The 15,821-nt window shown below is 43.2% G+C and overlaps 1 protein-coding gene across 1 annotated transcript in view; it reads right to left on the bottom strand.

Annotated features, from left to right (window-relative positions):
- Positions 1 to 15,821, bottom strand: part of SHOC1 (shortage in chiasmata 1) — a 102,151-nt gene that overhangs the window by 37,067 nt on the left and 49,263 nt on the right. The window contains exons 15-18 of the mRNA XM_089779459.1: positions 14,291 to 14,407; positions 13,275 to 13,458; positions 11,345 to 11,442; positions 7,714 to 7,901 (exon numbers count right to left, since the gene is read on the bottom strand). Of these exons, the coding sequence (XP_089635585.1) occupies positions 7,714 to 7,901; positions 11,345 to 11,442; positions 13,275 to 13,458; positions 14,291 to 14,407 (587 nt within the window). The remainder of the gene's footprint in view (positions 1 to 7,713; positions 7,902 to 11,344; positions 11,443 to 13,274; positions 13,459 to 14,290; positions 14,408 to 15,821) is intronic.

Here is a 15,821-nt window from a genome sequence, read left to right as displayed (position 1 = left end):
GGTCAGAGGGAGGAGAGCGGAAGTGCTGCTGTTTATATTACTGTGGCCCTGTTGAGTTTGATTTTCTGGAGGACTCTTGAGATAAGAGGTATGGGTGGAAATGCATACATGAGGGGTCCACTCCAGTTAAGGAGAAAGGCATCTCCTAAATAATTGCGACCGAGGCCCACTCTGGAACAATAAAGGTAACATTTCTTGTTGTCGTTGATGGCGAATAGCTCTATCAGAGGTGTACCACGCCGGCGAAAAAGGGAATGGAGGACTCCGTGGTGGATCTCCCATGCGTAATGTAGCACAAAATTCCCGCTGAGGGAATCCGCCATCGTGTTGCTGATGCCAAGTAAATAAGATGCCACAAGGGTTGTGCCATTGGCAATGCACCAGTTCTACAGTCAGATTGCCTCCGTGTATGGAGATCGGGAGCATGCACCTCTCTGACGATTTATATAATACATAGTTGCTATGTTGTCCCTGAGAATGCTCACTGTACAGTTGAGGATGTGGGTGTGGAAATGTCTGCAAGTGTTGGTGACTGCTCTCGGCTCCAAGAGGTTTATGTGAAGGTCTCTTCGGGTTACCATCAGCCTTGGATGGAGAGTTTGCCCATGTGAGCACCCCACCCGATGAGGGAGGTATCTGTGGTAATATGGCAACAAGGTTGCAATCACTGAAATGGAGTCCCTGACAATAAGTTCCCGTCTTTGGTCCACCGGTGGAGAGAAGATCTGACTGTGGAAGAAATGAGCACCAATCTGTATACGTTGTGCTTCCTAGGATTGTAGATTGTAATCAGCCAGTGTTGCAATGGACGAAAGTGCAGTCTGGCAGGAAGGACGACGTATGTAGTGGAGGCCATGTGCCCCATAAGTTTGAGTACTGTGAGAACCTGTACTGAATGCTTGTAGAGGAGCTCATCCAATAGTTCTTGTATTGCCCAAAATCTGCTGATTTTGTAATGTTCTTGCAGCAATGGAGTCAAGGCAAGCTCCTATAAACTCTAGATTGAGTAGGTTGGAGTGTCGATTTGTCTTCATTGATGAGGAGACTTAAGAGAAGGAAAGTCTGGCCGGTAATACACAGCATTTCGGAAACTTGCGCTGACGAACGTCCTTTTATAAGGCAGTCATCTAGGTAGGGATATATTACTACTCTTCTGCGTCAAAGGTGTGCAGCTACTACTGAAATTGTTTTTGTGAACACTCTGGATGCTGTGGAGAGGCCAAGCAGTAGAACTCGATATTTAAAGTGTCCTGTACCAATTGTGAAGCGGAGAAATCTCCTGTGTGCAGGATGAATCGTAATGTGAAAATAAGAGTCTTTGAGGTCGAGAGCAGCAAACCAGTCACCCTGACCGAGGGCTGGTAGTATGGAGGCCAGTGTTACCATCTTGAAGTGTTGTTTCCGGAGATATCTGTTCAACTGATGGAAGTCCAGTATGGGTTTTCTTTTCTATGACAAAATAGTGGGAGTAGAACCCCCTCCCTTGAAATTGATATGGTACTCGTTCTACCGCACCTATATGCAGCAGGTGAGCAATTTTGGTCCGTAGTAAGTCTTTGTGAGAGGGGTCCCTGAAGAGGACGGGGATGGTGGAGTTGTAGGAGGAATAGAGCGGAATGGAATGGTGTATCCATATTGAATTATCTCCAAAACCCACTTGTCGGTGGTAATGTCGGCCCACTAATGATAAAAGGGCCACAGGCGATGGTGAAAGATGTGGGTAGAGTTGTCTGGGTGAATGGATGGGACTGTCTACTTGCTCTTGACCAAGGCATAAAATCTGCTGCTTGTTGCCAAGCTGAGTCTGTGAGGGTATGTCTACACTACAAAGTTAATTCGAACTAATGGACGTTAGTTCGAATTAACTTTGATAGGCGCTACACTAGTGCTCCGCTAGTTCGAACTTAATTCGAACTAGCGGAGCGCTTAGTTCGAACTAGGTAAACCTCATTTTATGAGGACTAAGCCTAGTTCGAACTTACTAGTTCGAATTAAGGGGTGTGTAGTCCCTTAATTCGAACTAGTGGGAGGCTAGCCCTCCCCAGCTTTCCCTGGTGGCCACTCTGGCCAACACCAGGGAAACTCGTCTGCCCCCCTCCCGGCCCCAGACCCCTTAAAGAAGCACGGGCTGACTACAGTGCCCGTGCCAGGTGCAAGCCTGCCAGCACCCAGCCAGCAGACCCTGCACCTGGCATGGCTCGAGCCAGCCACTCGATGCCCCCCAGCCCTCTCCCTCTTCCCGGGACCAGGCTGGCAGCTCCCGGGAGCTTGCCCGGGACCGCAAGAGGCGGGCACCCGCCTGGTCTAGTGCGGACATCGTGGACCTCGTCCACGACCTCCGCACTAGGCACAGGAAAGTGGCTGTCTAGGGCAGGAGAGCTGCCAGCCTGGCCACCCAGGAGCAGGTGTGCATGAAAATCAAGGTGGTCCACTGAGACCCCCGATCCTGAGCTTACAATGGCCGTCCTGGGTCAGACCAAAGGTCCATCTAGCCCAGTAGCCTGTCTGCCGACAGCGGCCAACCCTAGGGACCCTGGAGGGGATGGACCGAAGACAGTGACCAAGCCATTTGTCTCGTGCCATCCCTCTCCAGCCTTCCACAAACTTTGGGAAGGGACACCACTCCTACCCCCTGGCTAAGACCACTCCATGGACCCAACCTCCATGACTTGATCTCACTTCCCTTTAAACTCTGTTCTAGTTGTAGCCTTCACAGCCTCCTGCAGCAAGGAGTTCCACAGGTTGACTCTTTGCTTTGTGAAGAACAACTTTCTGTTACTAGTTTGAAGCCTGCTACCCATTCCTTTCCTTTGGTGTCCTCTAGTCCTTCTATTATGGGAACTAATGAAGAACTTTTCTTGATGCACCCTCTCCACCCCACTCATGCTTTTATAGACCGCTATCCTATCCCCCCTCAGTCTCCTCTTTTCTAAACTGAAAAGTCCCAGTCTCTTTAGCCTCTCTTCATATGGGACCTCTTCCAAACCCCTGGATCATTGTAGTTGCCCTCCCCTCTGCCACCCTCTCTCTTCCCCTCTCCCACCTCCTTTTCCCAGTCTCCCCCAGTTTTGTTCAATAAAGAGAGATTCTATTTTTGAACACAATTGTCCTTTATTTTGTACATCAGGAAGGGGGGGTTAGAGAGGGGTAAGTGGAAGGAGGTGAGGGAGGAATGGGGTACGAGTCCCCGATGGGGAGGACTGGGCTGGCTCTGTGGGCTTCTGGGGGTGGAAGCTCTCCTGCAGACCCCCAATTGTCCCCTCTCCCCAGATGGCAGCCTGCGGCAAGTGCAGCCGGTCTGATGGCCGAGTGATGTGATGTGCCCAGTGTGGGTACTCCGGGCAATCCAAGCCAGGACTGCTTTGCAAGCGGGGCACCCCTGAGAACTGTCTGTCCGGGGTGGGGATCGGGTCCATTTAAGCACAGCCCTCGGCTAGCCTGAGACAGCAGCTCCACGCTCTAAGTCCTACTCTGATGCCCTGCTGGCATTGCTTCCGGCCATCCTTAACCCCAGTTCAGGGTCCACTCAATGTGGACATGCTAGTTCGAATTAGCAAAACGCTAATTCGAACTAGTTTTTTAGTCTGGATGCATTAGTTCGAATTAGCTGTAGTGTAGACATACCCTGAATGATTATTGAGGTTACGACGTCTCAGAAGTCTGTGGTGTTGGCGTGGTTGGTAAAAGGGCAGTGTTGGTGTTGTCGTGGCTGCCTGGAGTGCAAGTAGTCATAGCACCTTTGAAAGGGTGTATAGCGCCTCCTTCTATATGGTGTACATTCCCAAAGATCGAAGGATTGTCCTAGATTCTTTACTGGAGTGGAAGACTGTATCCGTCTTTTCTCCATATAGTTTGTCTTTCTCAAATGCAGCTCCCTGGGGACTCCTGCAGATCGAAGAAAGGAAGCCCTCCTCATAACTACAGCCATAGCTGTGGTGCGAGCTGCAGTGTCTGCCACATCCATGGAGATTTGCAAGCTGACCCGTGTGGATGCATAGCCCTCTTGTACGATGGACTTTAGCAGTGGTCTTTTGGATTCCGGGAGTGCCTCCATCAGAGCCGTCAGTTTGGAGTAATTATCAAAGTTATGGTTTGATAAATGCGCTAGATAATTGGCTATTCTGAGGAGCAGGGTTGAAGATGTGTAAACTTTTCTCCCAAATAAATCAAGTCTCTTGGACTCTCTGTCTGCTGTGTTGTTCTTGCATTGAGGCACTTTTCCTCTTTGGTGCACTGCGTCGACTACAAGGGAGTTTGGCCAAGGGTGAGTGAATAAAAATTCAGACCTTTTAAGGGGGCACGAAGTACTTTTTGTCTGCCCGTTTATTAGTAGGGAGGGCAGATGCTGGGGTTTGTCAGAGTTCATTGGCAACCTCGAGTATGGCCTCATCTAAAGCTATAGCCAGCTTAACACTCTGGTTGGTCTGAAGGTTCTTAAGGAGACAATGTTGCTTCTTTATTTGTATTAGTTGTATCTCCTGGGAAACCGCCACTCTTTTGAAGAGATCCTGGAACTGCCTTAGGTCATCCGGGGGGGAGACATCCCCGGGGATAACTGCCTCATCTGGTGAGGAGGACTGGTCTGTGGGAGACACCTCGGGTGGCTGTGCTTCCCTTGTCATGAATCGCTCCTCTTCATGATCAGGAAGGGGAGGTTGGGGCGGCAGTGGCTCTTGATCCAGGAATGGGGGAGCCAAAAGAGAAGAGTGTCTCAATGAAGAATAGCCCGCAGTAGATCTTGGTGGAGATCTGGACGAATAATAGTGATGGCAGTTGTGAGGCGAATAATCCCTACAGTAGTCATGGTGATAGTACAAGGATCGTGAAGTGCCTGGCTTGGACCCCGTACTAATCCTGCCATGGGAAGTTAAGGGCCGTGATCTAGCGGGAGAGGACTTAGATTTTTGCGGTGGTGCCGTAGTCGGTGAGGAGGCTCTTCTCTTTTGAGATTGCTGGGTGGCTTGAGGAGGAGAGGCTGATCCTTCAGGCTGGAGCGTCTTGTCAAAGAGGATCATATGGAGCCTCATTTCTCTATCACGGCGGGCTCTAGCTGTGAGTTTAGAGCAATGTACGCACTTCTGTGGTACACAGCCCTCACCGAGGCAATGGATATATGGCCATTTGAGGCAGCCTTGGCATCGTGGCAGATGGAGCATTTTTTGAATCCTGGGGATCCAGGCATATTTATTTATTTATTGAAGATGTAAGAACGAGTGTGAACTGTATACAGTGAGAGAAACAACAATAACGATAGAAAAGGGGGAAAAGGAGGACTTTAATTATTTTTTCTCTTTTTTTTTTAAACTGGGAGGTAAGTAAAATGGGTCCAGAGTAACAGAGGAAGAAGCAAGAAGAGGTATAACTAGAGAAAGAAAATGGATTTTGTCTCACAAATTGCTGTCAATGAGAGAGAGAGAAGTTCGCTCTGTCTGCAGCCTGAGGTGGTTGAGAGGAATTGGTTAGAACTGGATTGCGCAGTGCGGGAGAGCGCGAATGCTGCGAGACGCCCCCACACATGCACAGTTGGGCTAACTATGGCTTTGAAAGATCTCCATCCTACGACGCCAGGGCAAGCTCAGCACCTACAGTGGAGCACCCACGGGGCCATTACTTGAAGAACGTTGAGCTCTGCCGCTACTCTCTTAAAGAAGTCTTGAAAATCTGTGGTCCTCTCCCATGAGAGGTGGTGGCAGGATGGCTTCATAGGGTGAAAATGACCAATTGGTGTTCTCTCTAGTGAGGTGCCATTGGTTCTGTTTGTGGGGGAACCAGTTACTCATGCACCTCTGTGGCTGTGGACTCATAGCTTTGTATTGGGGACTTGCTCCACACTGCACTAGGTTGGTGTCTGGTGGCGGGATGCCTGTAGTGGGGTACTCCATTATTGCCAGTGGACAATATAAGGCACAGGTTGTCCAATCCAACGGTGGCCATAGCATGGTGGAAAGTCTGTGGCATAAGATTATCTTGACTGAGTAGGTGCCGAGGTGTATCAAATGGAGTGGAGTATTGTGGTGAGAGGACTCCCTCCATGTTTTCCTCATCCTCACTTGAAAATGAGACTGAAGATAAAACAGCACAGGTACAGTGCTGGTGTTCCTGAGGAGACATCGGTACTGAGGAGCAGAAAACTGAGCATCAACAGTATGCGAAGGTCCTTGTGGTAAGAGAACTGTGGTTCTGACGGGGACAGTACTAGTGTATGCTGCACCACAATTGCCAACAGTGTGGTAGGCTTATCTGGTGCTACTAAGGATGGTCGAGCCATCAGCGTGGCAGGAGGGTCGGCAATTGGTACTGAGGTGACGATTGGTACCAGATCAGGTAATAGTGCAGGTGCATTGTCAGAGTCAGCCAGTGCTATGGTAAAGAGGCAGGCAACTTTAAACCATTTGCTCTGGCACCAAAGTAGTGTGCACTGGGAGCTCTTGTGGTGCAAGTAGTGCTGGATGCCCGGAGCATCACAGGTGCTAAGGCACAGTGTGACCAGTACCAATATGCTCAGAGACCATCTTGTGGCACATCTCTGAGGTGAGGAGACAAGTGCTTTTTTGCCATCATTTTTTCTTTGGGGGACTGAGGCATAGAATGGCCCATGGAGGATGCAAGGCCGTTGAGGCAAGACATAGAGACTTCTCCTTAATAAGAAGTTTTAGCCTCAAGTCCTTTCAGGCCTAGCTTTTAGCTTGCTACAGTGGGCGGCACATATATGGGGAATGTGGGTTTCCCCCAAACAGCAGACGCATTGCAAGTGGCCATCTGAAATGGGAACAGCATTCTTGCATGTAGCACATCTTTTAAAACCTGGTGAACAAGGCATACTATCTATCTAAGTAACAGGGAAAGGTATGAGGTTTTTCTTTTAGGGCGAAGAACAAACTAGGGTTAATGTAAACTTATCTGGAGTAGGAGAGGAACCATCTAGCTAAAATTAAGATAAGCCATGAAGAAAGAAAATTTTTCTTTGAGGGACAGGGCAGGGGACACTAGAGAAGGAACTGAGGAGACGAGCCATGAACATTGAGGCACTAGCAGCATGTGAGCCAGGCACCACTCATGTATGGCCCTTGAGGATACTGCTCTAAAAATCTCTGAGATATCTCTCGAAGAAGAAACAATGTTGTACTCCAAATCACACCCCTATGTGTTCTTCAGACAGAGACTGAGATTGGACACTAAAGTCCTAGTCCCAAAGTCATATGGTAATTTTCAACATATGATGCAAGATAGCAAAAGAATGATGTGTGCTTAATGCAGGAACAAAACTATTTGGGTTCATGTGGGGTCCTTGTTTCCTATTGGAGCAACTGCAGTTTCAGTACAATTAAATGACTAATTGCATGCCCATATTTAATTGAAGAACTTGTACACAGGTAGATGTGCACAGTAATTAACACCTTGGCTCTGCCCCCCACCATTGCAAAGATACCAGCTAGCATAGCTGAGTTGGCACAGGAGGAAAAATCTGTGCCTAGTAACAGGCTTGGGTAGATTACTCCACCATTGGAGCAAGTGGGGAGCCTGCAGAGAATTCTCTGGGCTATTCTTGAGGTGGTGTAGCTTCACACTATCCTTTACTCATAACTATTCTTAACTTGAGAGTCAAATATAAAATTTCCTATCGTAAGCCCACTCTTATTTAAATAAAGTGGTTTTATAAGTATTGTTCTAAAGTAGTTTTGTTTGTTTAAAGAACTTGCTTAAATTGTTAACCTTATGATTCTGTTCTTCTGTATTACTCTGCACCCACTTTAACATCTGACAGTGAAGTTCTGTTATTTTGGGGCTGGTTTCATGCTTTTTCTGGCTGCTACACTGTACAATCGTCAGTTGCCTCCAAATAGTATCCAAAGAAGAACCTAAGATGTTTGTGTAGATATCCTTTGCCTTGGATAAATATCCTGTTTAAAAAACAAAGCATGATATAATTATTTAAATCTGACATTCCAAAAAGAGAAAGAAAATTGGCAAAAAGAGAAAGAAAATTGTCAAGATCTCTATTTACTCTGCACATTTACTTTAGCTACATGTGAAGGCAACTTGCAAAGGAAAGCTGAACATTTAGCCATAGACAGAAATATGTGCAGAATACTCCCATTAACCAGACTTTGGAAACAGTTGTCATATAAATAAACCTAAAATCAGAAGTAGCATTCTGAAAATTCAGATACCAGAAAATTGAGCTGTTATACTAAGCCAGCCAAGAAGCTTCCAGCTAAATCAGGATTTTTCTTATGCCACATTTTCCAAAGTTTAATCTTTTGAAATTATTTTTAAAGTGATCTTATGAGATAAATGTGACTTATCTAAGTCCCTTCTAGTTGGTTCATATTATTTCAGATATTTCTACTACCCGTAACATCCCTGTGTGATGCATACTGTTTATTAACAGTGAGCCTAAAGCAGGCCAAGAAATTGAGTGTTATAAATAAAATATATCAGTATTGTGGCAATGGCCCCTCTCACCCAGGCCACCTCCGGGGCCAGCCTCTTGCTGCCAATCCCAAGGGTTGGAGTTTTCAGCACGTCTCTGTGTTAGAGAGCCTGGCCATGCTACCTGGGACTCCCTGCCTGGCTGGCTGTTTCTGTTCTAATGTTGGTATGAATTGGTCTCTAACCTTTGGCTCTCTGTCTCTCCTTCATCTCTCTTCCATCCTCAGTCCCCCCTTCCAACTTCTGAGGCTTTTAAAGGCCTTCAGCCAGCCAACAGAGGAGTCAGCTGGCCCCAATCTGTCTGAGCCAGCTTCCTCCCAGCTGAATCTAATTGTCCTGCAGCCCTCTGCTTCTCTTTACAGGTCTTCACCCTTTTTGGGCTGCCTTGTCCCCCCTCTGCAGCAGCTCTCTGGCCTGACTCTGCCACAGTATATGGCTACATCTACACTACGAGTTTTGCCGGAAGAGGCAATGCAAATGAAGCACAGATTAGCATTTTCTCGTGCTTCATTTGAATACTCTCTATTGATGTTTTTGCGCAAAAACCCCTAGTGAAAAAAAAGATCGGAAGAGAGTATGAAAATGAAGTGCAAGAAAATGCTAATCCGTGCTTCATTTGCATTGCCTCTTCCGGCAAAACTCATAGTATAGACATAGCCTATATGATTAGTTTCGTCTTATTTACGTGCTGAATTCTACCGCAGCCTGACTGGTGGAGACATATGGGCTGTGTCTACACTGGCATGAATTTCCGGAAATGCTTAAAACAGAATAGTTTTCGTTATAAGTATTTCCGGAAAAAGAGCATCTACATTGACAGGCTGCATTTCCGGAAAAACCCTTTTTCCGGAAAAGCGTCTGTGGCCAATGTAGACGCGCTTTTCCGGAAAAGACTACTGGGCTGTCTACACTGGCCCTTTTCCGGAACAGTGTTCCGGAATAAGGACTTATGCCCGAGCGGGAGCAGGATAGTTTTTCCAGAATAGCGGCTGATTTTGTACAGTAGAGCATCGTTGCTTTTCCGGAAATTCAAGGGCCAGTGTAGACAGCTCGCAGCTTATTCCGGAAAAGTGGCTGATTTTCCGGAATAAGTGGCCCAGTGTAGACACAGCCATAGTATTTCTGGGTTTAGATCAATTTTCAGATTTCTTTTGACACTCATTTTTAACAATGCTGACACCTCACAGAAATCTTAAAAAAACATTTTGAGTAGAAATAATTTTGTTTCTATATTCTAATTTCTGCATTCCTCTTCCCCATCATTTATTACCAGAGACATTTCAGTGAAGACACACTCACTTTTTAAGTTAATCTGCTCCTGCTATTATGTCCACATGAAGTCATAGTTTTGTAGAGTATACATTTTTCATAATAGAAACCATGTATGCTTTAAATTTTGATAAATCTGTGTGTGAAATTACAATAAGTAGATAAGAAATGAATGTGACACAAACAGGAGATTGACTTCAGGTGTGAAATAAGGAGCAGATGAACTATTATGTCTTGATCCTTATCTACATATTACTAAATATGGAATAATCTCTGGCTGTGTCTACACTGCACCCCTTTTCTGGAAAAGGGATGCAGATGAGACAAGTTGGAATTGCAAATGAAGCGGGGGATTTAAATATCCCCCGCTTCATTTGTATAAACATGGCTGCCGCTTTTTTCTGGCTCGGGGCTTTGCTGGAGAAAAGCGCCAGTCTAGAAGGGATCTTTCGGAAAATAAACCCTTTTCCGAAAGATACCTTATTCCTCTTAAAATCAGGAATAAGGGATCTTTCAGAAAAGGGTTATTTTCCGAAAGATCCCATCTAGACTGGCGCTTTTCTCCGCAAAGCCCCGAGCCAGAAAAAAGCGGCAGCCATGTTTATACAAATGAAGCGGGGGATATTTAAATCCCCTGCTTCATTTGCAATTCCGACTTGTCTCATCTGCATCCCTTTTCCGGAAAAGCGGTGTAGTGTAGACACAGCCTCTGTGTTTAAAGGGTACAGTTCAGCCTTTAGTATTGGGTGTAGCTTTACAGAGGATTCAAACGTGCTAAATAATATTTCATATCTGTGCTTGAATCCACCCCACTCTCTGTATTTTAGGTTGCATCTACACTACAACAATAAATTGACTTAAACTAAGCAACTCCAGCCACATGAATAATGTAGTTGGAGTCGACAAACTTTAAATCAAGGTATCGTGGGGTCTGCACCGCGAGGAGTCAATGGGAGAAATTCTCCTGTAGATTTCCCTTACTCTTTTCATCTGGGGTCAGGGTTGATGGGAGAGGGATCTGTAGTTAATTTGGCAGGTCTTAAATAGAACCACTAACTCAAGTGCCACTGGATCGATCTCAGAGTCTGGATCCAGCTGTAGTGTAGATGAAGGCTTAGACTGAAGGGAGGAAATAGTAAACTAATTTCTTAGGTATAAATTATTCCAAACACACAGCATAATAAACAATACCCAAAGTCTCAAAAAGTCAAAAGGGAGTTGTCTGCCGATATATCGTTTTTATATGTTTTCCTCTAACTCAAAAATTCACATGAAAAATTCAGTGCTCAGGAAGATTGAGCAAAATCCAGATATGATGTAAGCGGGCGCAAGTCCCAGAGAAATTTCTTCACCTGTCTGTGCATTGCCATAAACAGTAGTATTAACTTTGTGTCAGGTATTCATGGTAAAGAAATACTATCTGCACTGAAATGGCATTTAATGGGTATGTAGAAATGAATAGGAAGCAATGCTTAGAAAGCAGTGAGTTAAGGCATTATAAATGTTTAGTTATATCAAAAATTACACAATATGAGAGATGGAGTGTAGAATTTCATGATATATTGATTGCCATCCAATGGAATTTTGGATACATGCATACCATGATAATAAAAAGAAAACATTTTTATTGTTAAAAACTAACCTAATGCTGTATCCAAGCTACACATTAATAGGAGGTCTCGAATTGTCACCAAGAGATGCACCAGAGCAGCATGTTTGAATATCATTATTTCTTTCTCACTATTTTTGCCTATACAAAGAAAATAAGAAGTTTTATATTTAAAGTTATATATATTTAATAATTATATATGTGGTTTGCATAGAAACTTCAGAAGGTATATTGCATGCATGAACTCACATAAAGGATCCTGGCATCTCAGAACATTAGTCTCCTGCAATTAGTCTCCTAAATTTATATATATTTATATATAAATATTAACGTAGCTTTGCTGAGGATCTCATCAAGGAAAACACTGAATGTATATGGAGGAAAACAGAAATTTTGTCTACCTGTTCATTTTTATTCTTTGAGCTCTTCTTTACTAGTCCAGTTAAAGCATATATAGCACATAGAGACAGATTACTAAATTTCTTGATAACATCATGCTTCTATATAGAAAGGTCTAACCATTTTTCAGTATGCAACTGACTACTTCAAAAGCAGGTCCTAAGAAATCAGACTCCATCCTCTGATAATCAGTAAATAACTTTAATACAATGATAGCCTGAACTTGAATTTTTCAAAGAAATGTTGTATTAAATCTTGAACCAGGGTTACTCTATCATTTTTTGCCAAGGCCCAAATTTCTTGGTCTAGGTATAGTAAATATCCAGATTCCAGAAATAATACAATTAAGTTCGAACTAGCGGAGCGCTAGTGTAGCGCCTATTAAAGTTAGTTCGAACTAACGTCCGTTAGTTCGAACTAACTCTGTAGTTTAGACATACCCTCACTGAAAAATCCACACGACAGTGATATAGTTGTACTGACCTTTATACCCCCATGTAGATAGCTACCACTTCTGGCAGAAAGGAATTACGCCAATGGGAGAACTTTCTCCCATCAGCTTAGAGCATCTTCATCAAAGTACTACAGTGGTTACAGCTTCCTTGGTGCAGCTGCGCCAATACAGTGTTTGTAGTGTGAATCTTTCCTAGAATTTTGCAGTGTGTCCTTTGAAATGTAACACTCCAACCAAACTTCTCTCTCCTGCTGGGTTTAGTCACTATGCTGTCTCCTTTCCTATATGTAGATTTCATTACTTTATGTGTAAAAATGGATCTTCATTTTCATTGCTTGATAATTGGGCTGGTCAGGGAAGCAAACACATTAATGTCTCAGGAAGACCTTTTTATCAGCACCCACTGACAGGATTCTTTTAAACATACTTCAGTCAGAATTTCTTCATGCCCTCGTTTGGAAGCCCATGCTCTAAGCTGACAGAAGGTGTAATTAATCCACCTCCCAGAGAGGCAGTAGCTATGTCAGTGGGAGAAGTTTTCCTACTTTCATAGCGCTGTCTATATAGGCAGTTATGTCAGTAAAACTGTTGCTTAAGGGTGCAGATTTTTCATATCCCTGAACAATGTAGTTATAGCAGTATAATTCTGTAATGTAGATGAGATTGTATACAGTTTTACTGTATTATAACAGGCTACTGCACAAGATTTTTATTAATATCAGTGTATTAGCATTGTATAAGAAATTGCCACTGACCACAAAGAAAAGGACAACACAATTAACTGGTGCTTTTCTCTGAAATTATATATGTGGGAATATCATTTAAACATTGCCTATAATGTATATTTAATGAAGACCAACATTTCTAAAGCATTTGAAATTTAGATTTGGACTTGAATACTTTTTTGCATTCTAATATTCAAATTACTAAAAATAACAAGCCTAACACGGACTGTATGAATGGAGACATTTTGGAAACATAATAGCAAGTCTGTTACCATCAGCCTTTAAGAAGGGAAATGCTTGAAAGTTAGTGAATAATTTGCCAAACTTATTGAACATTATGTTACAAATGAAATCACATCAATATTATGGATGAAGAATACAATGCATTTTACCTTGTTTAAAAATATCACAGATCTTTTTTTCCTGCTGCTTTAAGAAAAATCTAGTGTGATCAAATTTAACAGAGGCAAATCTCCAATTCACTGCAGCAAGTATGCCAAGATGCACCAATTCTTTTAGAACTGGAGTGGCTGTTGCTTCTAACAGACGATATGCCTGGCATTGGCTTTCTGGTTAATACAAACAAACACAAAAGATAACATGATTTGGTTAAATATGCTACTATTAGAGATAAATGTACTCAAATGTCCTGTAAAACCAAAAGCATCATTTTCTTCAAGAAATCTGCAACATGAATTTAATTTTCTTCATATTTGTTATTTTTAATAACTCTTGGATGGCTGTTTTGTAAACCCTTCTAAGGGTAGGCCTACACTCAAAACTGTGCACTGATGCAGCTGTACCACTGTAGCATTTTAATGAAGATGCTCTCAGCTGACAGGAGACAGCTCTCTTGTCGGATTAATTAATCCACCTTCCAAGAGGCAGATTAGTTAGTATTAAAATTAGTTAATATTTATAAAGTACTTTGAAGATGCACTACTTGCTCATTCTCATAATCTCCAATTCTACATTCTTTGTGAGGATAGATCAGAAACTATATTGGTTTTGGTATTCAGTATAATTTAATTCATTCATTCATTTATTGATCAATCATTTTCTTTTTAAAGTGCTTAATGCTTCCAGTAAGATATTACAATGTATTATTATTTCATAATTGGTAAAAATGTTTTATTTGTCTTTAAGTTTTTAATATTGGATGTAGCTTATATTTGACTGAAAAACTCTTTTAATTCTTTCACATATGATACTATCATGGTGAAATATAAGGACTGTTACATGATAGTCTGCATGGGCATAAGGGTTCACCCATACTGAATTTTTGCAGGGTAAGAGCCTTAGACAGGAGAGAATAAAATGTTTTTGTATGGATAGATATTACTTAATGTATAATTGCAATATTGCAAAAACAAACAGACCATTCAAAACAAAATTCTATACCCGATGCTTGAATTTTGACTGAAATGGTGCCTTGATTCTCCTGTTCTGTTTTCTCTGTCAATATAGTCTTACAAACAGTTTGTTTGACAACTTCTGAACAGTCTTTAATTTCTGGCGCTAAAATGTAAAACATAGATTATACAAAATTATCACAAGACAAGCCCACAAAATAAGTACATTTTCTAATACATTCCTATAGCCAGAGAAAGGCAGCCTAGGCTAGCGAGTGGGCTACACGAGCGGCCCTCCTTCATTTCAGTGGGCCACTATATTGTTGTAACCAAGAAGATCTCCCAGGATAGCATAGTTTTGCTAACAGTGCTTGCATACCTAGAATTTGCAGGGTGTGCCAAATGAACTCTAGCAGCACTTTGATTGGACGCAGAGGGAGTACACAGCTCTCACAAAGTTGTGTGCAATCAGAACACACCTCACTTCACATGCCCTTGCTTTATGTGCATGCCACTTTTGTAATACCAGGAGAAAAAAAACTACATGGACGAAAACCAGCAGAATCTGGCTACTCCTGTGAATGGGCAATAATAAACAAAACGTCTCTTGGGCCACACATAGATCTCCAATGAGTCACATGCGGCCCTTGGGCCGCAGGTTGCCCACCACTGCTTTACTCACTAAACATTTCAAATTCCGGAGGCTCCTTGTGCCACAGAACAATAATTGTGTTTTTTACTTTGGAAAAAGAAAGTGAAAATATTTCTTCTTTATTTCCTCCAAGTTTCCACACTTCCTGGCTGCAGACACAATACATTGGTCTGATTATGTTTGTTGGTGGGTACTGCCAGATGAGAATGGAATCAGCTACCTGCCCTCTTTGATGGATATCCACATCCTGGCAAAATGTAGATGCTGGTGGGAGCTGTCTAGTGTTTGTTTAAAGGGAGATTCCTACTTGAGAATTAAGGCAGGGAAACTGCTAGGTAGAAGAGCATCTGAGGGCAGGAATTCAATTGGACTAAGGCCTGGTCTACCCTGAAAGCTTAGATCAAATTTAGCTGCATTAGGACATTTTTCATTACAGTGCACAATCCTCTGGCTCCATCAGCTGTCTGGCTAGCACAAATCTACAGGCAAAAACATACTAGGGATGACATATTCAAGGAGCAAATGCAATCTGCCCATCTTTACTTGTAACTACCCCTCAGCATCTAGCCCTGCTATGTTTTTTGTCCCTCCTTCCCCCATACAAATAAAGAGTCACAAGCTCTCATAAGGGTCCCGCAGCATCTCTGTTCCCCTTGCAAAAGGAGGAGCAGGCAGCAGCTTCCCTCCAGCTGTTGCTGATCACATTTGGAGCTATCAGCCCCCACAGCATGGCAAACTAACTTATTAGGAGACAGGTAGGCCTTCAGTTAAATTTGGAATCGTACTGTAGAAGGAATTGACATCTGCCTATGATTTGATAGACTAAACATTTATCATTTATCATTACTAACATACAACACTTGAGGATATCTATATAGATTTACAGGTTGAACATCTCTAGTCTGGCACTGAACCACAGAATTTGCTG

The sequence above is a fragment of the Pelodiscus sinensis genome, chromosome 6, assembly GCF_052426305.1.
Source record: "Pelodiscus sinensis isolate ZL-2025 chromosome 6, ASM5242630v1, whole genome shotgun sequence".
Classification (NCBI taxonomy): domain Eukaryota; kingdom Metazoa; phylum Chordata; order Testudines; family Trionychidae; genus Pelodiscus; species Pelodiscus sinensis.
This window is presented reverse-complemented; position numbering and strand designations above follow the sequence as displayed.